This window comes from Pangasianodon hypophthalmus, chromosome 19 (genome assembly GCF_027358585.1).
Source record: "Pangasianodon hypophthalmus isolate fPanHyp1 chromosome 19, fPanHyp1.pri, whole genome shotgun sequence".
In the NCBI taxonomy this organism is placed as follows: domain Eukaryota; kingdom Metazoa; phylum Chordata; class Actinopteri; order Siluriformes; family Pangasiidae; genus Pangasianodon; species Pangasianodon hypophthalmus.
In genome coordinates, this window is record NC_069728.1 from 12,361,930 (window position 1) to 12,389,303 (window position 27,374).

Here is a 27,374-nt window from a genome sequence, read left to right on the forward strand (position 1 = left end):
CTCAAATTATACACCGTTCAGCCATAACATTATGACCACTGACAGGTGAAGTGAATAATATTGATTATCTCGTTACAATAGCACCTGTCAAGGGTTGAGATATATTAGGTAGCAAGTGACCAGTCGGTTCTGAAAGTTGATGTGTTGGAAAGAGGGAAAATGGGCAAGCGTAAGGATTAGAGAGACTTTGACAACGGCCAAATTGTGATGGCTAGATGACTGGGTCAGAGCATCTTTAAAACAGCAGGTCTTGTGTGGTGTTCCCGGTATGCAGTGGTTAGTACCTACCAAAAGTGGTCCAAGGAAGGACAACCAGTGAACTAGCGACAGGGTCATGGGCGCCCAAGGCTCACTGATGCGTGTGGGGAGTGAAGGCTAGTTCGTCTGGTCTGATCCCACAGAAGAGCTATTGTAGCACAAATTGCTGAAAAGTTAAAGCTGGCTATGGTAGAAAGGTGTCAGAACACACAGTGCATCGCAGCTTGCTGCGTATGGGGCTGCGTAGCCACAGACCTGTCAGAGTGCCCATGCTGACCCCTGTCAAAAGTGTCAAAAACTGCCAAAAGTGCCTACAATGGACAGATGAGCATCAGAACTGGACCGCGGAGCAATGGAAGAAGGTGGCCTGGTCCGATAAATCACATTTTCTTTTACATCATGTGGAAGGCCGGGTGCGTGTGCATTGTTTACCTGGGGAAGTGATGGCATGCACTATGGGAAGAACGCAAGCTGGCGGAGGCAGTGTGATGCTCTGGGCAATGTTCTGCTTTGGGTCCTGGCATTCATGTGGATGCTATTTTGACACATACCACCTACCACCTACCTAAACATTGTTGCAAACCAGGTACACCCCTTCATGGCAACAGTATTCCCTAATGGAAGTGATCTCTTTAAGCAGGATAATGCGCCCTGCCATGCTGCAAGAATTGTTCAGGAATGGTTCGAGGAACATGACAAAGAGTTCGAGGTGTTGACTTGGCCTTCAAATTTCCCAGATCTCAATCCAGTCGAACATCTGCGGGGTGTGCTGGCCATCAAGTCCGATCCATGGAGGCCCCACTTCGCAACTTACAGAACTTAAAGGATCTGCTGTTAACGTCTTTGTGCCAGATACCACAGCAAACCTTCAGGGATCTAGTTGAGTCCGTGCCTCGACGGGTCAGAGCTGTTTTGGCAGCAAAAGGGAGACCAACACAATATTAGGCAGGTGGTCATAATGTTATGGCTGATCGGTGTAAATATGTCATAAAATGACACAGATCAGCATGACAAATTGTGGTTACATCAGCCTGTCAGGCAGTGGTGCTGGACTTTACTTTACAGAATACTGCAGAATACTGGACTTTACAGAATACTGCTCTTTGCTTGAGCTAATATCACACAAAATAAGTTCTTAAGTTAAAGAATCAAAGAATCGTGCATAACTGAGATACAGAGTTATGTCCTGAATACCTCAAGAATTGAGGTCTGAGTAACTGAGGGCTAATGTGTGCAATTTCTGTATTAAATGCCTGCTCTGTGTGCATGACTCAACACTGAACGAGGCCCTAAATCACAGTAAGGCACAGCCTCGAGTGGCTTGTTTCTTTAAAATAGATTAGTGGTGGTCTTACCGCTTTACATAGAACGTATAAAATTCAATAAAAACACCATGTTGAGGTGCATTCTAACAATTCTACACCAATCCCTGCACTGCATGTTCTTACATTTTTAAAGTGATTAGTATAATAGCAACCCTTTGTGCTTATTTTGCTGTGTGGTCCTGTAAAGATGGGAGTGATGATTTAGGATTGTGATTAAATTAAGTTAGAGGTGTTACCATGTAAAAAAAAAAATCATTTGCACCTAAAACAGTACAAAAAGGCTTCATTTCTGGTTAAAAGGAAACTTAAATTGGATAAATAAAATAGTAACTTTAATGCATAAAATGTATTTGAAATAATAAAGCCAAGCTATGTATTTTTTCACATTAACAAGAATGGACTTCTTCCATTTTGCTTTTTGCAATTTTAATAATAAACAAAAATCAAATTTATACAGAACACCGAAGAATGTATATCCACTCACCAACTCCATCAACACCCACCGTACCAGCTCCAGTGTCACGAGGCTCCAATATCATGAGGCAAAGATGGTGGCAATTGACTATATTCAGGAGATTGAGATGTCTGGTGGATGGTGCATGGGGAAGTTCTGTTAGTGTGACTTAATGCTTCAGTATGCATTCTGTTGTATTAGTGACTGATGGCTAGTTTTGATGGTAAGAGATGAAACAATGCTGCGATGCTTTCAGTTTTTTCACTTCTAATTTTGCTGTTTGTATTTAGTGCCCTTTTTATAAAATAGGAAAAAATAGATTTGCGAGTACATCAGTTCTCTGATAACATCTACAACTTGACACCTACATGTCTTGATGATGTGTATGTGTGTGTGTTATCCTTAATGAATATTCAATACAGGGCATTTCTGTGTGAAAGTGTAAAATACATGGCAGTGTCTATGCAAATAGATCATCTGTGTGATTTATGTAGCCTGTAAGTCACTCTGGGAATGACAATTTCAAGTGCAAATTAACATGACCGAAAGGCAGGTATTAAATTTGCGTAAGCCCTTTTCTTTCAGTTGAAGATGACATTTTCAAGTTTATATTATGGGGTAAAGATGATTTCATATTCAATATTCACCACCAATTCACACCTCCAATGTAAACAGCATTCAATGCAGACCCATGAATTTTTACTTATTTACTTATTACTTTTATTTATTATTTAAATTTATATATTATAAACAGAGCAAACCCTTGAGTCAATAACCTTTATTTTGTCTTCATATTGTCCTATGAACAAATTTTTTGGATTTTATTTTTGACTCTTAAATGGTTCAGTTTATTCTTCTGCAAGTCTCTATCACAGCTGTCGAGAACAAATAACGCATACACCCTCCCACCCCCTCACCCTGTTTCCATGAAATGTTCTGCTGCATTTGACTTACCTCAGAAGTGGGAATTCAGAACTCAGACTTTTCAGGGGAAAAAACACCTATGCCTCCATGCTCGTCTTTTGTTAGCAACAAGCTAGCCAGCTAACTGACTGTTGTATAGTCAGGGTTATAGATTTAACAAGTGAATATGACATTAAAGCAAAGACTTGTGCACACAGTACAACTTATTTAAAGGTAAGAAGCGCTACTTTGTTCACTGCTGATCCTGTGAGCAGCCATATTGTTTTTGTCACTTGCTGAACTCAGAGTTGAAGAGACCATCCCAAGTATAGCGGAATTCCTGAGTTGAGGGAGTGTTTTCTTTGGTTTTTCTTAGTCGGACATCGGAAATTCTGAGTTAACAGTTATAGTGAAATGCAGCATTCTTTACACAATTATTCTTTGTAGCGTACCTGCAACAGCATGTTTCAGATTCCACACATTCTTTCTTTTGGGATTCAGTTGACATCCAGAAGCATTTACATTTGCTCATTTAGCTGACACATTTATACAAAGCGATTTACAATTGAGAAAGGATACAACTACACAATGGTCTTGAGTGGTCTTGCTCAAGGACCCAACAGTGGCAGTATGATGATGAACTACTGAGCCACCATGGCTCACTTGTTTAATGATGTATGGTTTGAATTGATGAATAGATCTCCGACTAAAAAAAAAAAAAGCCACAATGACACGACATTGCCATGCACTTAAGCACAGAATGCAAATACAGGGCTATGTACAGTATATTATTATGGACTATGTGTATCTCCATGAATGCTGTTAAGTAGTCTCCACTTATCCTATAGGCCACTTCTATGGTTCAAACCACTGGACTGTGGTAATGAGAATCATTCATCAGGCACCAAGCACTTAAATCTCTGCTACATAAACTAAACTACATTATGCACATCAGCAGATAACCAGTGCATTTGCATGCATTTGGAGAATGTGATTTTCCCCTTTTAATCACATACTTTTTATCTAGGTGTTTTTATAAGTGGCTGTATTCAGCAGTTTGGATTAAAGGCCGTTTTTCTGCAGACTCAGCACCAGTGTATATTTTTGTTAAGATCAAAGCTTTTGAGAAAGTTTACAGCCAGGGTAATAAAAGAAAGTCTACACAGCAAAAGCGATGTCATCAATAATATATAGCGAACATGTTGTTTTTCATGCCTTGGTGCGCAGAATAAGTTGATTCTTTTACAAATGGCTCTTTTGTGTGTAGAGTAAGACTCAACTGTGCTCTTTCAATAGGATATTAACATTTATGCTACTTTAGGATTTTCTACTACCTAATAACCCTAGTTCTGGGGTTTTTTTTTTTGGTTTAAGCTTCTATCGTCTACCTATTGGTCTATTTTCACATTGGCTAACAGTTTCCTACATTAACCACAATGCCATTTTTGTTAATAGTGGTACCAATGGGATTTAACCCTCACTTCATCTCTATCTAAAGAGAGCAATGCAGCTGCACTTTAGTCCTTTCGTGATAATACCGCTGTCAGTGCCATCCTGCTTGTCATCTCTCAGATCACTAACTAGCCCAGCCAAGTCTCTGGCATAACGCAGCTAGCTGCTTTGCATTGTGGAACTTTCATGCCAGAGTTTGCTGTCACCACTACTTCTACATTGGATTTCCTCATTAACTGGATATTTTACATTACTAAAAATGGTGAAGGAGAAAAGAAGCACTTACTCTTTTTTAAGTGCTAAACAGAGAAAGCTGCCTGCTATTCCTAATGTTTTTCATCTAACGAATGCAGCAGAATTGCTAGTCACATCACAAATATTTCAATATGAACATATTTATATTGAAACATGTTTCAAAGTGGAGTTTTCCTTTAAGCAAAATGCACAACTAATGTAACATCTTGGCAGCAGGACATACAGTATGAATGTACAAAATGGAAAAGAGCTGTTTTTCACTGTGTTCATAGAAATTTAATGAGGTACAACAACTCCATGTTTGCAAGGATGGATGGTGTAACACTTCTCTGACACCTAACAGATTCAGGCCTATACTTGCCCTTTGCTGGCTTTGCTTCTTGAGGTTTGTCACTACTTGAGCAACAATAAATCCCCTGGTCAAGATTAACCTAGGTGTTTGTGTTGTCACCTGGGACTATGGATACATCAATCCTATACTGAATATCAGGATTAGAGTCGATACTGCCCTGAAACACTGGATCCAAATCAGAAAGCACTTCCTGTGTGTGGTGTTGACTGAAACAATGAAGATCCTGCAGTAAGAAAAGACATAGCTCGACTTAACTCATGCTTTCATCACACTTATTATTATTTCACATAATTTGGCAAGAGTAGCTTGCAGATAGTTGGCTTGCTTATTAAGAGTATTTCAGTATATTCAGTATTAAGTATCTTCCAGTACCCAGATCGCACTGATTTATTAAGACCACAAGTACAAGGTGAGTCATTTGTGGTTAATTAGTTTAAGAAGAAATGTGAGTGTGTTCTCTTTTGAAAAGGTGTGTTTAATGAAAACCTTAAAACACAAGCTCTGTTTAAATGCACTTGGGATCAGAGGTGAAAACTTGTGGAGAATATCTAATATGAAGCCAATTTTCCAGTAGTAATATTAAGTCAGAATTAAAAAGAAAACATTTACCATTTTGTGCTAGACATAATTTTGAGAAACTGTTTTAAAATAAGGTTTTTGTGCTGTCTTTGCTTTAGTCTTCTCTTTAGTTGTACTGAATTAGAGCACACTATCCCTGTCCCCAAGGTGACTTTGATGCTATGGTCAGTCACACTGCAGATGCTAAATGAATCCATTTTCTTGACCCTGTATTTTGTGCTATTTATTAAGGCTAATGCACATACAGACAAGCTTGCACATTTTGTGTGTTATGAGGTTATACACACAGAAACCTTTTTGTACGCCAGAGCCCTCATTTCCAAAATGGAAAAGTGAGATCAGTGTATTTCTGCTAGAGACGGTCTTACGCATCTAACTCATATCATTCTCTGATTATTTTTTATTACTTATTTTCTGATATTGGGTGATCTGCAGTGTATTGCCCTTTCATGATACAGTGTTGACTATAATACAAATCATCCACAGGCTCACTTGTACCATTATGATTTCACATAAAGGTAAGACATTGGAAATAAGACTAAAATAAGTCACCATAGTTGCACAGAGTCGAATGGCATTTCATTGTCTTATGAGTGTGTTGTCAAGAACAGCTGTGCAGTTGCAGATGGTGAATGAATGCCAGACAATGGTGCAGGCTTGAAAATCATCCAGTGTTCTGCTTTGTACAGAATCACTGGCTATGTGCTAAACTGGGCAAAAGACACTACTAGTATACTGCAGTCTGGATGCGAAGTATGCACGCAATTTCATTGAATCTAACCGAGAACTCAAAAAATACAGGGGCAGAATCGTATGAAAAGCACTAGCTGTACCGACTCTAGTGTAGCAGACACTCATCAAGAAAGGAACACATTTTCATAGATATTCTATTCTATATATTTTTCATTTCATTTATCCTCTTTGGCATTTTTAGCAAACTGATGACAAGACATTTTAGCAATGAAAGCAGAACGTTAAAAGAAGATTGAACACAGAAGTATGTGTTTATTCTCCGCTTTAAGTTCAAAGTAGATGTCTCATCTCTTCAAAGTCTGTGGTGCTAAAACTCAAAAGCGATAACGTGAAGTGGCAGTGCAAAACAAAAAATAAATAATTTGAAGCTGATGTGAATTAATGAACGAATCATTAATGGTTAAGTGTTAAAATGTAACTGTTGTTAGTCATGTTAGTTCAGTCATGCATGAGAATACATGTAGCTTTACTCTCACAAATTTAAGTTGAGGATCCCTGTGTTGTCTTGTTTTGCACATTTTCATTGATTCATCTTCAGTAACTGCTTTATCCTGGGTTTATCAGGAATGCAGTAGATCCAGAGGAACACTGAGGTGGGAATACACCCTAGATGGGATACCAGTCCAATGCAGGGCACAATGCACACAAACATTCACATACTCATTCACAGCCGTACTGTACATGTTTTTGGGAGGAAACCAGAAAAGCCAGAGGAAACATGAGGAGAACATGCACAGAAACTCCACGCAGACAGTCACCCGAGCTCAAGAACGAACTTGGGACCCTGGGGCTGTGAGGAAGCAATGCTACCTGCTGTGCCACCTGCTGCAAACAGACACTGTTCATTGCATATTATCACGATTGGGAGATGAAGATGGATGCAAGTGCAGATTCAAGTTTAATAAAGATGAAAATAAAACAAAACAAGAACTATGAACTCGTGGCAAAATACAAGGACTAAGAAACGTAACCATGAGCCATGAACACAGAAAGAGAAAGACAAACACAAGACAAAGTGCTGTGCAAAACATGACTTAAATACTAGTGCTAATTAACCAAAAATGTGAATCAGGTGTAACCAATCATGTGACGTGATCATATGCAGTTCCGTGGCTGATGGGAATTGTAGTCTAATGCTAGTTCCGGCATATCCATGACACATATCATCACCACCGTGTCCTTGCCTTTGTGAAGAGGCCTGGACGCTTTGTACTTTAAAAAGGTGACCTGACAAATGAACATTTGAGAAACTGATGTTTAAACTCTGGGCGAACATTCATTTAATATCCCATTTGAAAGTACTGTTTTCTACTTGCACCAATTTAACAGCATCTTTCGTGTTTAATATGATTTATCTGAACATACTCAAGATAAAAGTTAAAAAATATTAGGCCAGCAAAATCAGTATCATATCAATATGTTATATCAGTTAAATGCAAGATAATTGGAGGGAAATCTGGCACAGATTTACAGCTGTTTTCAGCGCTGCAACTGTTTTTATACTGCAATCCTGATTGGTTCCGTGAAACATGATTGTTGTTGTTGATAACGATTTCCTTATTGTGATGAATTTTTTTAATTTGAATGAAATTAAATTCTATAGCCTGAGATAACTCTCCGCGGTCCAGCCAATAACACATGATTAACTGACAAGAGCCTCAAATTCCTTTTATTTAATTTGAAAAAGGTCATTGTCGCCCATTGTATTAAGGTTCATTGACATCATTTTGTATCATGGGACCAGGGTGGAAATTAATTACTCTTACAAATTGAAGTCTTCTGTAGGGACATGTCAACATTATTACAACATGTATTAGCGAGCAGTTCTATTTTCAGGAGGGGATCGATATTAAACAAAGGCATTAGACCTCATATAGCATTTGAGGTGCCATTCACTTATGTTGTGTTTTGCTTTTTCAATTTCCTCTATTTGACAGGTCATTTTTATGTTCACTTTCCTCTTTTCTCTCCTTCTTGTTTTAACCTGATAATGTCACAGGAGAGTAGATGAAAAGATTCAGTGGCTCTGATTGTTCTTTTGTTTGCGAGTTAAATTGCGAACACACAATCCAAGCTATACAAACATCCTGCAAAGGAAATTAATTTAGATTGTTATCTGAAGGTATCTGTAACTTGATTAATATCTGCAGATTAGCATGAATTCAAAACAAACCCACTAAACTCAGACTCAGGCTGAAATATGTATTCATATTAATGTGCTGATTAGCTCATATTGTCCTGGAATAGTCATATACATTGGCAGTAATTGTACAAATTCATTGCATTAATGATTCTTGACACCATTTGTGATTCGAGAAACATTGTGGTGTTGACAAAAGTAGTTTGTAAAGCATTAAAGCTCAAAAAAGAAAACAGGTACTACCAAGGCACTCACGAGACTCATTCACATGGTAATTAGTGTTTACCTGCTTTCTTTCCAGCGCTGAAAAAGGGCCGCTTTTGGATCACGCCTGACCCCTACCACAATGACGACAACATTCAGATTGGCCGGGAAGTGAAGATCTCGTGTCAGGTGGAGGCGACACCCCCTGAGGAGCTTCAGTTCAGCTGGCTGAAGAATGGCCGAGCTCTGCGCAGCTCTGAACGCATGGTCATTACCCAGACTGACCCTGACATCTCCCCAGGAACCACCAACCTGGACATCATTGATCTGAAGTTCACCGACTTTGGCACCTACACTTGTGTGGCGTCGCTCAGAGGCGGGGGCATCCCGGAGATCAGCATCGACGTTAACATCTCTTCCACCACTGGTGAGCCTCACACACACTTCCTGGCCTGAGCTGCTGGATCACCACCCACACGTTTAGTATTGCACTTCACATGTCAGAGTAATTAAAGTCTACATGCTGTAAGGGATAACTGCTGTGCCAATATGTGCAAGTTTTATGAGAGCACTTCAGTTAGTCGCTTGCTGTACTGTTTCCTGTACTCCGCTATGACACAGATTTTTTTCCTTAATAATGAGACCTTTTTTCTTCTGAATGTGTAATCAGACCTGTATTTCTATATATGCAGTGAAATGTGTTTGCATTTTAAAGACGCTGATATTTAAAGCTTCATTATATGTGAAGGTTTTTGTAAGATTTATGCATTCATGCAGTGTGCCATTAAGGAAGTGTATGGAGATGGAGGAAGTGGAAGGTAGGAAGGCAGGAAAAATAAGTGTACCCCTCTAATTAGCACTCATTGATTTAATCAATAAGCTTCCATCTATCAGTATTGTATCACCATTCATTATCATCATGCTTATCTTGGACTAGAGGGAGGTGAATCTGATCAATACCCAGGCTAAGGAAGCGTCGTCTGACCTATAGGAATCGCACCAGAATGCCAGACTTTCATCTCCCATCTGGTTGTCCGTCTGCTGCAGTTCAGCGATTTGTTACAGTCGGTTTCCAGAGAACTCACTTTCTTTTAATATTTTTAAAGCAAGAAATAGTGAATGAATATCCAGACTCAGTAAACGATGAGAAAAAGGGGCTTCTCAGTGGTTCTTTGGATGATCGTATCTACCAAATGACTTTAACGCAAACCCCTTTTTGAAAGAGAAACTCTCTGTTGTAGGATTCTACAACGAAACAAACTGAAGAACCTTTAGTATGCAAGATTTATGATTTTCTAATGCAATATGTGGTCTAATCAAAGCTTAGCGATCTAAATCGCTAAAAGAGGGCACACTACTTAAGCCACCATTCAAGCAGTGCATTAAAGTTAAGACTTAAAATAATTTTTATTGATTTAAAAAGGTATTCTTTGCTTTCTGCAGAGAAGAACATCTGATCTTTTAAAAATATAATACCTATTTTGTTTGAAGTATTTTTTTGTTGTTTGTCTAATATGACTCAGTCACTTACTTGCCTGCTAAGTAGGCTGTTAAGACAACATAGCACTTAACATTTGCAGAGGAAAGTACCTAGCTGCTGTAGACAATACAGGCACAAGTCAACATCAGTGCTCTTGTAACATTTAAAGCAATGGGATAAAACCTGTTTACATATGACATATTAAATAATATGAATTGCATGCTCATTCATGCAATTATCCATTCAGCCAATCACATGGAAATAGCGCAGTGAACAGAACCATGCAGACACAGCTCAAGAGCTTCAGTTACTGTTCTCTTCAAACATCACAACACATCAAACCTTGAGGCAGACAAGCTACTACAGCTGGAGACCACATCATGTTAAACTCCTGTCAGCCAAGAAAAGGAATCTGAGGCTACAGTGGGTACATACTCCCCGAAACTGGACTGTTACAGATTGGAAAAAAACATCGCCTGGTCTTTTTCAACACTTCCTTAAAGTTTGACATGCTGTGCATTCTGTGATGCTTTTCTGCTCACCACAGATGTAAAGAGTGGTAATCTGAGTTGCTGTAGCCTTCCTGTCAGCTCAAATCAGTTAGACCATTTCTTTCTGACCTGTCTAATTAACAAGGCATTTCCGCCCCCTGTTCTGTCTAATCTCTATAGACTGTTGTGCATGAAAATCCCAGCAGATCAGCAGTTTATGAAATACTCAAACCAGCTTGTTTGGCACCAACAATCTGATGTTTGGTGTGAGCATTAACTGAAGCTCTTGATCTGTATCTGCATTTTATCCATTGTGTTGCTGACACATGATTGGCTGATTGTGTAATTAATTGCAAGAATGAGCAGCTGTAATAAAGAGGTCGGTGGGTGTACATATTAGAAACATCATGACGTCATTCCTTACCTAAAGACACTTAATCAGATTTTATTAATTTTTAGGTAAGACATTCAGCCATGTCATATGAGGTATTAATAAACATCTGTTCTTGAGCCTAGAGAGATATATTCTCACAAAAATGTATGCTGATGGTTCAAAAATGTTCAGAAATGCACTAGGATGCATTGGTTTCCTGTTTATTACCAGCTGTCTGCTTGCTGAAGCAAATCCACATCACCAGCTCTCTGCCATATTTGCACCAGCACTGTCTTGACCTTCCAGCATAATTGCATAACAGGGAGAATGTAATCCTTTGATAATCCCCCATTCACTAAAACTGTGGAATTAAGCGTGCCTGCCATGTCTGTTTTCTTGTTATCTTATAAATAGTTACAACCTGTGTTTTTGGATGTGACAGTGGAATTTAAAAAACCTTCCTAAGCACACTTATACACATAATATAAATTATAAAATTTTAAAAATAAATAAAATCACTCTTTTTTTCATTACCATATATTTGTGAAGATGACAGGTCCCTGGAGAACTAGTGGTTAGGCCACAGGGCTCTCACTGCTGCGGCCTGGGTTCGATTCCCAGCCACTGGGGTAGCGTGCGACAGTATGCTCTCAGTGCTGGTCCCAAGCCCAGATAAAATTGGGGAGGGTTGCGTCAGGAAGGGCATCCAGTGTAAAAACTGTGCCAAATCAAATATACGGACCAGCGATCTGCTGTGGAGACCCCTAACAGGAGCAGCCGAAAGAAGAGCAACAACATATATGTGAAGATGAACGTGTGCCTGAAAGGAGCCGTTGAAAGAGTATTTCAAGAAATAAAACATGATGGGGCATGTTGTTATAGGAAAATATTCAAAAACTGGGTGGTGTGATGCAGCCTGACATGAACCAGAGAGATTTTTATTAACATATGACATGTCATACTTTCTATTCATTTATAGTTACGTTCAACATTGTGGCACATTCACGTAACAGGTTACTGTTATCACTTATGTTAAAGCGGCTATAAACAACTGTTCCCTCAGCAGCCTCTTCTATTTTCTCTTTCTTGTGTTTAACAAAACAAAAAACACAGCTTTACACGTTATCAAAAAACTGCAAAATCCTCTGTCCTGAAGACTTTCCAGCGTTGGGAAACTTACTGCTGACTCTTACAAAGCGCTGACACTGGAGACTCCTTCCAAAAATGCTAAATAAAGGTCTCTTCATATCAACTTCACCATACCAGCAATTACATGTATTTTAAAATATGTTTATATGGAGCGTCCACCTTACAAGTCCCTAGGTAAGTTCATTCATTCATCTAGAGCGCATTCATATGAATATTGTAGCCGGAACTACAGCGAGAGACATGCCGTTATAGAAAATTAATCAACACCTTCTGACCAATCAGAATCAAGCAACAGCAACGTCATATAATAGAATGATAATAATAATAATAATAATAATAATAATAATAATGTAATCAATTATCCAGGATAATTTTATATATATATATATATATATATATATATATATATATATACATTTACATTGAATCTGAAAAAAAAAGTATATATATATATATATATATATATATATATATATATATATATATACACACTTTACATTGAATCTGAAAAAAAAAATGTATATATATATATATATATATATATATACATACATATATATATATATATATATATATATATATATATATATATATATATACATTTTTTTTCAGATTCAATGTAAAGTGTGTGTTTTTTAGATATGCTTGCATCTCTGCTGAGATGCTAATTCATTTGTTCTCAGTTTATCTTGGGTGAGCCGAGGACAGTAATAACCATCAGTCCGTCTGTTTTCACCCTGCAGCCTGTTTCGGATAAACCATTTTGCGTTGGATGTAGGATTTCTGAAGGGGCACAACTGCAGGGCCAAGTGGAGTCTTAATAAAAGCATTTGTCAGCGATTAAGCGGCAGGTCTGCCAGGGTTTCTGCCAGGGTTTGCTGTGGAAATGTTTGTAATGAGATTGAGCCCAGAATAATCAGTGTTTGAACACATCTTAGCTATGCTAGGGCATGCCATAGACTGTGAGTAAGTGGTAAGGAAAGGGCAGAGAGTGAGAGGTGATGGTGGAAATTGGTCATAAATTGCTTATAGTTTAGGATGTGTGTTTGTCATTTTTTTGTAATATATACACATATGTAAATAAAAATATATGTAAATATATTTCAAATTCTATCAACACATTTTGAAAATATATGCAAATATATTTCCTTTGCATATGGGACTGAATCCAATTTCAATTTGAACAGTATGATTTATTCATGAAAAGTATCCAAACAAGTACTGAAGATTTTCCCCCTTGAGTAGCAGAATGGTAAAGCAGAGTGATGAAACCCATGGAAAGGGAGACTTGGCTCAATTTTTATGGAATGGGGTAAAATGTAATCAATCTTCATTCTACTCTCTGGCTTTAATGAAGCTGTAGAGAGCAGACTGGATGCATCTTTTGGCCACTAGGCAATTAATCTTTGCATGAGTCTGTACATTTAAACATGCAGCCCTTAGAAAGGCTGAGAGAGGACAATGTCCAAGATAGTGCTCCTTTTCATATGTTCAATCAACATGACGGTTCCTTCGTCCTTTAGAGTGAATACAGAATCCATCAGACTTGTAATCAAAGCCATTAAGTTGAAGGTCTTTGGGTTTTGCTTCCATTTATCTGCAAATAGAAAGCATTTACAAAGGACTTGTCACAGGTGAAACAGCAAAGTATCAATGCTGATTAACCTGAGTGCTTTGTTTCATTTTAATATGAATTACAAATATAATGTAAATGAGGGTCACGTAGAGCATTTTACAGGATTTCTTATGCCTTGACCTTATATATATATATGCATATATATAGCTTGGTTGTTCAAAATTCCTTATGCACATTCACTGTTTTCTTTCTGAATTGCCCCTTGGTCTTCTTCCTCCACTGCCGCCCTATTGTCTTCATCGTGGTCTTTGTGTGCCTCCCTCACATGAACTTTTGGATTATATATATACCTAATTACTGTGAGTCAGCCCAAATAGAATAATTGTACTGAAAACCTGCTAACTGAGGAAACAATATGTTAAGTACCTTTACTTATAGTGCTTTAACACACTCCAGTCTCCGAGCTGAAGGCTTCAGAGGTGGCTGATGCTAGTCTGCCAACAAAAGCTAGCTTGACAGATTTACAAACTTGTTTTTTTTTAAACTCTCCTCTTGATGACATTTACAAGGAATAAAAAAAGCCACTTATTCCTTTCAAAACTGTTTTACTTCATGTCTATTTTCCAACTACTCACTACCCCTGCTTCTTTTTGTCTGCATTCTTAACAGAAATGATAGTTTTAATAAATACATATAAATAGTTCCTGGCGCCATGACCGAAGACAATTTTTTTCTAAAAGAAGTAAATTAGCATGGGCTAGGCTGAGTTATTGAATGCCACATGATCCCCACACTCAACTACAGAGTAGATTCGACTTTTCAACAGCCAGTCAGACACTTTCTCTGGTTTGCCATACCAACTCATTTATGGTCATACTGTATATGGGCCATATATCTCAATGCAAAAAAGGATCCAAAAGAGAAATTCCAATTGCTAATTTTACAGGTATGACAATACATATAGGGTTCAAATGTACCAGATAAGAGCCCAAATACACTGTATATGCTATGTATCATATGTTTGAGCTAACATTAGCAGTGAAGATTATGAACATTAATGAACATGGCTTAAAATCCTCTCAGATATTGTCAGGTAGCCTATGGTTTATGTTAGCAGCAAACTGTGAGAAAATAAGTGAATATACAGTATATGGAAGGCAGTTATTTCTATATATGAATTTCACCCAGTCTGCTATTTTTCTCTAGGTTATGTTCTCTCCCATCTAAGGTGATACTTGAGGTCGTTCATGTTCTTTGCATTTATATTTGTGAAAGTTTTCGATCCGCTGTGGCACATCCTAATGTTGACTCTGATGAGTGTGTGTGCAGCCTGAAAAGTCACTGTGGCAAATAATAGTAGTGCACAACCCACTCTCTTAGGAAAGGTTTTAGTGTCTTTATAATAGAAAGCACATGGATTGGACTAGACTGCAATTTGTTTGGTGTGGGAGGATTATATTCACCTAAAATGTACTCACAGGAACTATTTTTCCCCAGTTACAGTTTACAGTTTCCTGTGCATTAGACTAAACAACCAGTATGGCACAGATATCGACCACCTTTGGTGAAATATTAGTGTTACGGTAATATGGCTTTTGATTCATCTTTTATTTGGTTATGTTACACTGCCACACTTCTTACTCTTAACTACCGCAGCACTTATGAAAGCAACAAAAAGGAAATTCTTCTTCATTAGTTGTTTAATGTACTTTTATTCTGTCAGTAGGTCACATGGTCCTTTTTTTGCGAAGCAATAGGGAAAAAGTGAACATCTTTTCAGTGTACTGGTAAATAGAGCAATATAATTATTTCTGCCTATTACAAAACATTTTATATTTTCAAAAAAAGACTTAGTCAGAGTATTTTGACAGTACTATTAATGTCATAAACATAGTTATCTTATCTTTTAGCTAAACATGCTCATTAGGTAATGTTGCCATTTTATATGAGTCACAATGTAAGTCACAATGAACTAGAAGTTTAATCCTGTGGAGTTTGTAGAAATTGTAACCTTAATCTATGGGAACTTTAGCCCTTCCTGTTTCAAAGGAAGGATATGAAGAAAGGAATGATAAACTACTTAAGGGAAATTCCTGCAAATTTTGTAAACGACTGTCTGGAACATATGTGGTTATTGTGCTATTCAGCAGCACGACAGAACTCTTTTTTTCACCCATTACACCCTCTTTCTCCCTGTATTGTTCAGTAAGTTCTGGGAACTGCATCACTAGTTTTTCTTTGAATAAAGTGCTGTAGGGTGAAGCCTAGTCCTGCTCAAGCAGTCCAATTAGCTGGGGATTGGAGCCACTGCTGTAGTCTTTCTTTTTTGTGCAGTTCAGCTAGGACACAGTTATGAAGAGATCTGTATTTTCTTCCACTGCTTCTTGGATAAGTCATACTTGTTTTACTATGCTGTTTTATCAGTTCCTCTAGTTGGCTTTCTGCTTTGTAGATTTCACTCACCACCTCTTGTGCTGCAATGTTGTGCGTTCTTGTGCTTCTTAATGATTGCTTTGAATCCTGTGTGCGTGTTTGGAACAAGCACTAGCTAAGAGATTAATTAGCAGTGGAATTATAAACAGAGTGTAAGTGATTTTAGAGTTTGACTCATAAACTCAGGTTAACTTCCTTTGACACAGTCTTTTAACAAGTTCCAAACTTCTGGATTGCACTGAGGTAATGTTTCCCTAAATAGTTTTGAAAGGAGCGAAATGTTGTCTTGCTACCACCTTAAGGCCTCAAATTCATGGCATATCTTATAATTGAACCATCAGCTGTGTTCTATTCTTGTGTCTCATTGCATCCTATTTATTCAGAGTCTCTGGCTAGCAGGCAACCCAGATACCATCAAAAAAAAAACAAAAAAAAAAAAACAGTCTGTTCCAACGCAAACAGGCCCGTGAGTGATAACAAAGCTGTTCAAGGCTTTGCTGAGTTCATAAAATTCTGAAGGCGATATTAGAAGAAGATCAATAAGAATATGGGGTTTATCAATTTTTTTACTGCTTTCTACATTTTCATCTAGGTTGTCTGCATTTTATTGCACTCTCTCTCGCTCTCTTTCTCTCTCTCTCTCTCTCTCTCTCTCTTTCCTAATATTTGCCGATTGCAGCTTTTTGCAGGCAAGTATATTTTTCAAATAGAAGCCTGATGCCCTTTCCAGTGCATGCCTGAGTTTACCCTCATCCAGTAGATTTCAGATATTTGATTAAAAAACAGGAAACGGGAGGTGTGCATATTTTAACCTAAATGGTTACACTGAGAATGAATGTCATGGCTGGCAGCTTTTATTTACTGACACTATTCCAATGCTTCCACTTTCCACTCCATCGGTAGCCTGTCAACAGTAACGGCTCTTTCTGAAGCATTGTTCAGAGAAAGCCTTGTCGCTCTGCATTGTCTTTTGAAAATAGGCACACACACATACAAAGCTTGCATTTTACTGGAAAGACACATTATCATAAAAACTCACAAAGACACGATGCACAGCTTATAGTGCAGAGACATACAGACATATACGCATATACAGAGGCAGATCCTGACAGGCTGTGTTGCTATGGCAATGAGCAAATGATGTCATTCCACTGATTTCAAAAGGCCTGTGTCAGGTTTATTTATTTAATTGTCTTGTCGCAGCATTTCTCGGCTGGTCTGACTCCAATACGCTCGACTCCGCTTGGCAGAGAAGCTGAAAGCTGAGTGATGTTTTATGCTTTTAAACAATTCATATATTGTAAACTGCTTACTGTTGGAAGAACTTCACATTTTAGAAAAGTGGTTAGGTTCCAGTCATATCCAAAAAAGATAAGCAGTTTTGTTGTTTGAAACTGTATGACTTTGTAAGAAAGCTGAGCTGGGCTTTGTAGCCTTAGCCAAGGACAAATCACGCATGAATCACGTGAATACAACTTTACCCAGGGAATAAATGATAAACATAGGAAAGCTAAACATGTTTGAAATTCAAGTAATAAGAAACAGGAAACATGTTCTGATGTAGTAAGTGAGCATGAAGAGCACCAGTGGCATAGGGTTTATGCTGGATAAAAGAAGAAATGCAGTTATATCTCAGCTGCTTTTCTCTCAGGTACTATTTCAGCAGCCTTCTCTACAGTGATGATGGTTCCTTCGGGCTTCCCGTAATAGCTGTTATGGAGCAGGATTTCATTACGGTGGGCCAGAGAGAGCAGCCGCTAGCCCAAACAGCCCTAATTGCTAGCCGGTGCTGGTGCATTTGCAGCCTTTTGGTAGGAAAGGTGGCTGATGCTTAATGGCCTAGTGCTGAGCTTAGGTCAGGCCGTTCTCCATTAGTCTAACGGCTGTTCATTACAGCTTGTTTTCAGGACATTGCTAATAAACTGGAATAGCTTCCATCATTAAGCAGCACTGTGCTGTTCTACTCCAGTGTTTAAATCTAGTATGTAAAGAAATAAAGAATAATTACATTCACAAAAACAGCTTATGTCTCATGCTAATTTTTTATAATTTCACAGATTTTCTCTTTTTGTTTTGCTAGCCTTGCAGGATAATAGAGAACTACAGAGAGTACAGTCCTTGAGCTTTGAGTGAGAAATGTCTGAACAATACAAAAGGAACTGAAGAAAGGATCTTAAAATGTGACACTTCTTTATAGTTTTATTTTCATGTAATTTCATTACATTACTAGCTATGTTGTATTATTTTATTAGCATTGTCCCTTAACCAGTTCAGCAGACAGCTCATTATTTTGATTGCTCTTAAATGTTATATCACCTGGTTGAACATAGAGATTCTTTACTTTGTCACTGGAAGAAGCCTGAGATTGTTAGTCAGCTTGTCCTGCTTTGCTTTGTGATCCATTACAGCAATGTAGCTTTAAACAGGGTTGTTTGTTCCTGAATCTTTAAATATTGAAACATTATTTAAATGCATATTAATCATACATAAGAGTTTCTCTGGTTTATCTCATTGCTTTGATGTCGAGAAACTAGAATAAGTTTGAAATGTTCAGAGAAATGTTTATTTTGTCCATGCTGTTATATTAATCTATTTCAGATACTTTTATCATTATTCTGGTTTATGTAATTTTGAATTCGTCTACTCCAGGCTTTAAATCAGACTTTAAATTCACTTTTAAGCTAAATTTTATGATGGTGCATTGCTGTCTTGTGCAAAAAACACACTATACACATCAACACAATCAATCTACAACATCAATCTGCTGCTGTAGACCATTCTGAGCGACATGGTCTGTTAGCTTTCTAGAGCCCCGTATCAGTCCCTCCTCTGTTTTTCTCTTTCTTAGTTCCCCCCAATCTGACCGTCCCCCGGGGCAAGTCCCCACTGGTGGTGCGGGAAGGAGAGACGGTGGAGCTGGAGTGCCTTGTTTCAGGAAAGCCCAAGCCTATCATCCTGTGGTCACGGGCTGATAAAGAGGTGCCGATGCCAGACGGAAGCATGCAGATGGAAAGCTATGATGGTGTGCTGCGCATCGTCAATGTGTCTCGCGAGATGAGTGGCTCCTACCGCTGCCAGACCAGCCAGTACAATGGCTTCAACGTCAAACCTCGGGAAGCCTTGGTGGAGCTCATAGTGCAGTGTAAGTGTCCCATCTTCTCTGAATTTCATTTGAAGGTTATTTATTATGATACCACAGTGCTGTTAAATTCTATAATCTAATTGGCCAGAATGTGTTGATTAATTTTCTATAACTGTACTGTCCCTGACAGTAGTGCTGGTTGTAATTTAAATAATGGGTTTATATTAAAGAGCTTGTTCTAGTATGTTAACATTTATAGCAACAGCTCATTCACAGGGACTTGAACAGTGAAGGATCTACATAATCCAAGGCTAATAACAAATGAATAAAAAATGTGGTGTTATTTAAGAAAGAAAAACATGATTAGGGATGCATTGATATCAATACTGGTATTAGCCCAGTACATAGCTCATCTATTTGTACTCATATTCATAAAAGATACCCTGATACCGACATCCGATATCAGATGATACTCTGTGACATAAGGCTAATGTATATTGGCTAATGCTAATGCTAAGGAACAGCCAATATGAAATGATAGCAATCTGGAAGTATTTTATAATTAATGATCAAAGCAAAGCAATGTTCGTTACTAGCAGCACACAGCAACAATGATGCAAGCTTGGTGAGTAAAAATGTCCATAGACAACACTAGGTGAGTGAAACTAACAGCCAGTATGTTGTTCTTGATGATCAGCTGCTATTAACCATTGACAACAGAGATTCTGATGCAATAAAAACAAAAATGTACTTTACTGACAACGGCACAGAAGCACTTTATGAAGCAAAGCCCATTCTCCACTGCAACCCTACTCCATCCAAGATAACTAATGCAGCTAGCTAATGCACTTCATTTAAAACAGGTAAACAGGTTACATTATAAGGAACAAGCTGAGTAGACTAAGTGCATGAAAACACTTTGCACTTTTAATAGCAAAGGGTTTGTATGCTGTGATACTCATTTTAAATCAATATGGGGAAAGAAATTAAGCACAAATATACTGGTTATTTACCCACTGTCTCATGTAACATTTTTTAGCTGAACGGTTTTATAATTACAGCTGGCTGATCTCTACACACAAAACAGTCTTAGTAATGAAGAGCGCTCGAGAGCAGAGTGACCTGCTTCTGCTTCTTTTGGTTGTTGGCTGCTGTACATCCAGTCTGCGGTGTTAGCGCCCTCTTCATGACAATTTGGCAATGGGTTTTGTAATAAGTAAATGGTTGAGTTAGATTGGCGTGGCTGAGAGGGGGCATGGTTTCCACCGAGGGGTTTGGTAGGCTTATTCCATTAATTATTAAACATTAATATCTCTCAAAACAATCATCGATCTCCTCATAACTGAGGATTGAATGCTGGAGTTGCCAAAACAGATCAAAATCAAAGAGCCAGTAGCACATCGGAAATGCAGCAGAGACACAGCTGGTATTAGAATCAGTATCAGCGACTACTAACAATGTGTACTCATACTCGGTCTGAATAAATGATATTGTTGCGTCCCTGCTTATCATAGTTTTCTGTATGGAGAACTGTTCTTTCAATTTTCTGCCTCAGGACAGAGGACTTTGCACTCTCTGGTTTGACAGGGTGCGTGCTTTTTTGTTTTCTTTTATTATCATTATTATTATTATTATTATTATTATTATTATTATTGTTAGTAGTAGTAGTAGTAGTAGGAGTATTAACTACAGGAGAGGGAAAATAAGAGAGGCTGGTAAGGGAATGACTGGTGAGGGAATGTTCATAGATGCTATAAGTGATAATAACTAACATGGCTTTAAACATTAAATGTAACTATAAATGGTTAAAAAGCATGATGTTCCTCATAAATAAATTGTTAAGCATTGTTTTGCTTGCATGGCAGAAAAGACATATCTTTAAAATTGCTGTTTGATGTAATATGTGCTTGGTAGAACTAAGAATGTACAAAGAAAGGGAAAAAATTATTTTAAAAAAGGCCTTAAATTTTTTGTTATTATGAATTAATTAAATGTAATTTAAAACTTTTTTGTTAGTAATACAGCAAACTATCAATTAAGCTATAGTTTAGAGGTATCTTTTGCTTTGATAATAGAAAGTTAAAAAAAAATGCACAGTTATTTGTGCTGTGTTTGTGGTGATTCATGATGCAAATTTGTTGTATGTGTTAGTTTGGTGTTAGAGATTACAATCTTACATATCATATCAGTGTATGTTAATAACTAAAAATTGAATTCCATAGTGAATTGAACATGTAATATCTGAAAATAAACAGACACAAACATACAGGGAAATATATCCATTATAATGTCTCCAAAGCCAAACTAACACAAACAATAATTGTATGACACAAATCAACACAAAGACATCACAAATAAATTAGTTTAAGTTTAGTTTATTAGTTTAGTAATAAGTTTTAATCTGTTTCTTCCTAGATGGGGTTTCTTCTCTTTTCTGTTGAAATTTCTGTATTCATATTATGGTTAAGCAAAGTAGAGCATGTGTTTGATAGTGAAGGAATGTCATGAAGGAATAAACACTGTCAGTGCTTAGATTGGTATCTGATAGGGGCTGGACACTGATAGCATATGAATGGACTTTTCTGCATGCAACGAAAGAGGGATTAAACTCAAATGCCGTTTGTTACTAGGTAGTATTTTCCAATAATGAATAAATAAAATTTGTTGTTTGTTATTAAGACTCATGACAGTGTTACAATGTTATGGCTTATAGATGTCTTAGAAATGGAATGTTACATTTGTAAAAGTTGTTCTACGACAGGGTGGAGGATCGTCAGGATGGTTTCCTTCAGAACTAGTTTTTTGTTTGCTTGTTTCCTCGCCCAATACCAGTTACCTTGTGACTGTGACTGTGACTCCACATGGGTAACCTATAAATGTAGGTAACATGTGGGTAACCTGTTGTAGAACTTCTTTAATTCAGATATTTTTCACTAATAAGGAAAATAATTGCTCAAAGTCCTCATACTGTACTCTGTTGAGGATGAGAATCAGTCAAACTCACCATGGAGCACATTAGCTTCAATACACAACATTCAACCTGTAAAACCTGGAGAAGGTAGATGGTAAAATCCATGTGGTCAGTTCACAAATGATTTGGTTTTAAGAGCTCTTTAAAGAAATTGGTACATTGTAGAAATGTCCAATAACTCTCTTGGGTGAATGTAATATGGAATGGTTTAGGCATTTGCTCAGCTGTGTTCAGAGGAAAATCCAGCTTTAGTTTAGCTAAGGCAGATTTAACACCAGCCTGCAGTGTATTCACTGCCACTGTTGCCCTGCACTACTTATCTACACAGACGCATACACTTCCAGCTCGCCATGCGTGGCTGTGTTCAGAAATATATAACGCACTGCAAGCTGCATACTGAGTGATGAGCATTATAGTCAGCTAAGGGCAGCAGCTAGGTTCTTCCTGTCCACTGTCATGGCAGACCAGCAGTTCCATGAATCTGTGCAGAGCTGGTTCCTTCATCTAAACATACAGTATACATGATATGCCATCAGATTTGCACTCCGATCAAATTGCAATTCAAAATGCCTGGCAATAAATGCATGTGCTGTTAGTTCTGACAAAGAAACTGTCAAGAGGAGGTGGAAAATTTTACAGGACAGATTTATCTGAGCCAAGAAAAGTGGACGGATGTACGTAGTGAGGATGCTGCTAGTGTCTGTGGCTATCCAGCTATTCTGGAAATTTTTGAATGGCTCTCTTATTTTGTAAAGCACGTACTACCAAGTCTAGCTTTCATGATTCGGTAATATTACTGGAAACATTTCAAAGTTTTAAAGACACGTTCACTCTCTTTATAACCACCACAGTAATGTAAGGGCGCACAGTGAGGATGTACAACAGGAATGTGTGTTAGAAACTTTTGGATGTGTGTTTGCATTTGTATTCACATATATATGTAGGGTATATTTTGGCCCTGATATTTGCAATGCTCTAATGGCAGGCTACCAGCACTTTCTGTCAAGGTGGGCCTCGAACTTAGAGAATGACATGCAGCAACTGAAAGTACATCAGGATCTCTCTCTTCACTGCACTTCATTATGCTGATGCATTGTCACTACCAGCACTGCCAGAGCTTTCCTTCTTCTACCTAGAAAGCTCTGCAGTCATGTCTGCTGCTCATTTCACTCCCTGCTGCACCAACAGGGTGTAAGCATTATGCTGCTGTTAGGACAAGGCTCAGCAAGTGGTTTCCCAAGCTGCTCTGGTCCCAAACAATTTGGGCATTAGTCAGGTCCAACATCCAACTCCACTGGTGCCTGCTAGAACAAACAGCTCACTATTCTGCCCTGAAATGCAAGCGGTTGGGGAAGTTAATTTATTGACAAACACAATAAATTTTTAAAAAAAATTGACTTATAAGATCATGAGATACAGTGCAACCACAGCATCCACAATGCTACACACCAAACAAGAACAGTAAGTCTTTTCTAATAACACAGTGAACTGTGGTGAAAATAGTAAAAAGTCAAATACTTGAATTACCATCACCCAAGGTGCATGCCAATGTGCGTCTCACAGTGCAGAATTATCAATTACCTACAAATAAACGATGATACATGGTGTCTATACACAATGTCTTTGAATCCACATCAGCAACTGTTCAACGAGACAAAAATGGGAAAGAAGATGAGTGTGATGTAGCAGGGATTTTTCATCTGCTACCCACATGGGGTAACAGTCAAGGTGCCACAAGGTGATGACTTTGTATTAGAACTCATCAAGGAAACATGCAAAAAAGAATACTCCACTATTTCCAAACCAAAACAAACCAAACCACCCTGGAGGTTCAGAATGTGAGGAAGTAGAACTATTACTATAGTTATATAATCAATTTATTTTAGTTATATTTTAATATAGCATTAAAGGGGAAACACACAGAGCTTGTCTTATAATGTTCTTCCATTGCTCCCTCTCTCTTAACCATTTTTTTCAGCTACAGAGAGGGGAAGGATGCTTCACTGTTAGCTATAAGTATGATTTAAAAAAAATTTGAAAGTGCATTTGTAGAGCATTGCTCAAGAGCTGCCCTGCTAGGCACAGAGAGCTCCACTTGAATTCCCCTGTCTATACTTGAAGCAAGAATGTCCTACACATTTAGCCATGAGTTACATTGCCACTAATGGCACTGAACAACCCCTCTAAGCCCACATTGCAGCAAAGGCTCATGCTTAGAAAGGAGAAAGAGGCGGTCTTCTTTCCGCTTTGCATATGAGACCCCTTGGCAACCTCATTCATTCCACCACTCCCCTGTTTTAAAATGTAATTTGTAATTTTAAAACATGGATTAACGCCTAATTAACAGCCAGCTAATTTATTCTAAGCAGTGCCTATTCTATATTCATTAATGGAGGTTTGACCTGAAAAAAAAAATCAATGCAATAAGACAATCACTTGATTTGGGGGATAAAAAAACAGGAAATGTGATGTGTGTGAGGTAAGGATTCATAAAATGGCAGCAAATAGCTCTTGTATGATTGAGGAAGCTTGGAAAAAAAAAGGAAACTTGAAAAAGTTGGAGAGAGTGCTTTCTGTAACTCATCCTAAATGTATTATGCCTCTAAGGTCTTTCTGACATCGTGGTCTTGTCATGTTCTTTGACTTTTACATAATTGCATATTATATCAGTGCTATTTTCATCTGGATAAAGATACATGAAATGTGACTTTTGAAACTGCACACTGTTTATTACCCTTTTTTTCATTTTCATTGTGAAGTTTTAGTATCTTTACATCTGCATAATAAATCTGTCAATATACTGCTTTAATTTGCAGTGACTCGGCACAGTTCCACCATTTCACATATAAAATAAGACTTCAGTGATTATTTAAGAAAGAGTGCATGAAGTATCTATTTTTGTCTGACAGTGAAAGATTGTGATTCTGATTGGAATTTTCCCTTTCTCCTTCCCCCCATTCCTTTTATATGTTTGGCATTAGGCTCACATCTTTACTAAGCCACTAATGACTGCGCTCTAAGCAAAATTAATGACATTTAGATTGGCACTCAAGAGCGATTCCAATGCATTTTCTCTAAATTGAATGTGATTATGCACCGTTGACAGCACAGATCAAAGGTTAGCAGCTTTGTTTTACATTGATGCAGTTCCTGGATTGTTAACAAAGAATTAAATTGTCAAGCAGATCGTACTCCTACAACATCCTTTTTATTGGTTGAATCCTAAAAATACTCGGAGTTTTGGGAGTTTCCTTAATGGCTGATTAAATAGGTAATTTCTTTATTTTCATATCATTAACATGATGCACATGATGCTCTTCTGTCTACTGACACAAGTTTCAAATGACTTTTAAATTATTTTTTAATGACTCCTTCAGCTTACCTCTTTTGTAACTCAGTAGAGAAATGAAAGACCCTGATCTGATAATTCCCTGATCTGACTGTGAATATAGTATAGTATCTATAACAGTAGTATATAATATACTGTATATATACTAAAACATCTAAAGACCTCTAGCATATAGTGTCACAAATGACATCACACCTTTCAACATGCAGTCACTCAACTTTACTTCATATTCTTGTAGTTGAGCATACTGAAGTGTGATTGACTAAATAAAATGACAACAGACCTTTTTTGACCTATATCTGTGCAAGTTCAATTACCAGTTGCCCTAAACAACACACCAAATAAGTGCCTGGACACTAAAGAGGGCAATAAAATAAAGAAGGAAAGATTTAACAAGACCCATTCGCTCTATAAAACGGCTGCTTAATTAACACCTTTGAAATAAGGGCCATGGTTCTCATCCAGGTAAAGCCTGGTTCAGTTTGTTATAGGTGAGAACACAGTGAGATGAGATTCATGGCCAAAATTACACGAAAGCATTTGTATCATCGTGGGAAAGCTGATTTATATTTAACGTTTGTCTTTTTGTCACACCTTACTGACATAGCCAAACATTGTATACAGTGGATATAAAAAACAGTGGATATTTTTTTTGTGATGTAAAAAAATGAAAGCAAAATAAATCATGTCAGATCTTTTTCCACTTTTAATGTGGTATAGCAACCAACAGAAGTAAAGTGTAAAACAAATAGAAACATTTTAGGAAAAGTGCAGTAACTTGGTTGCGTAATTGTGCATACCCTTTTAAAATGGGAAATGTGACTGTGCTCGGAATTAACCAATCACGTTCAAACTCATGTTTAAAGCAATTATCATACACCTGTCATCAGTGAAGTAATTTTGATTAACCCCAAATAAAGATCAGCTGTTTCTGAAGGATTTCTTGACATCTTCTTGGTTTGATCCGACTGCTGAAGCCATGGTCCACAAAGAGCTTAGATAGTGTTTTTACAGTATCTCACTTGTTGAAATGTATTGATTAGGAGAGAGGCGTAGACATCAGGACAGAAACATTTCCGTAGCATTTGATGTACCGTGAAACACTGTGAAGGCCATCATCAACAAGTGGAGAAACGGGCCAAGAGCAGAGCATTCCTCCAAAGCTGTTGAAAGGACAAAACTTATCAGGGAGGCTGCCAAGAGGCCTACGGCAACATTAAACGAGATGCAGGAATATCTGGCAAGTACTGGTCACTCCCTGCATGTGACAACCATCTCTCATATTCTTCACACGTCTGGACTGTGGGGTAGTGGGTCTAAGCAGAAGCCGTTTCTAATGACAGAAACTTCCAAGCCTGTCTAAATCACCCAAAACCATGTGATATAATGTATTATGGTCTGATGAGACCAGGTTTTTGGGCATAATTTGAAAAGACAAAACAGTTTACTGGCCAGTGAAGCATGGTGGTGGCAGCACCACGCTATGGGGCTGCTTCTCTTCAGCAGGGACTGGGGCTCTAGTCAAGATAGAGGGAATCATGGATAGCTCCAAATCTATTTTGGCACAAAACCTGCACGCCTTTGTTAGGAAAATTTCAAGTTCCAGCATGATAATGAGTCAAAATCAACAAAGGAATGGCTTCAGAAGAAGAAGATCAACATTTTGGAATGGCCCAGTCAGAGCTCAGATCTAAATCCTATCTGAAACCTGTGAAATGACTTGAAGAGGGCTGTGCACAGATCAGCTCACAATCTCATAGATCTGGAGCATTTTTGCAAGGAAAATTGGAATGAA

General features: G+C 37.9%; 1 protein-coding gene across 1 annotated transcript in view; it reads left to right on the forward strand.

The window, feature by feature from the left end:
* Window positions 1–27,374, forward strand: part of LOC113532330 (MAM domain-containing glycosylphosphatidylinositol anchor protein 2) — a 181,702-nt gene that overhangs the window by 112,254 nt on the left and 42,074 nt on the right. Inside the window, exons 7-8 of the mRNA XM_026923674.3 lie at window positions 8,773–9,102; window positions 19,026–19,319. Of these exons, the coding sequence (XP_026779475.2) occupies window positions 8,773–9,102; window positions 19,026–19,319 (624 nt within the window). The remainder of the gene's footprint in view (window positions 1–8,772; window positions 9,103–19,025; window positions 19,320–27,374) is intronic.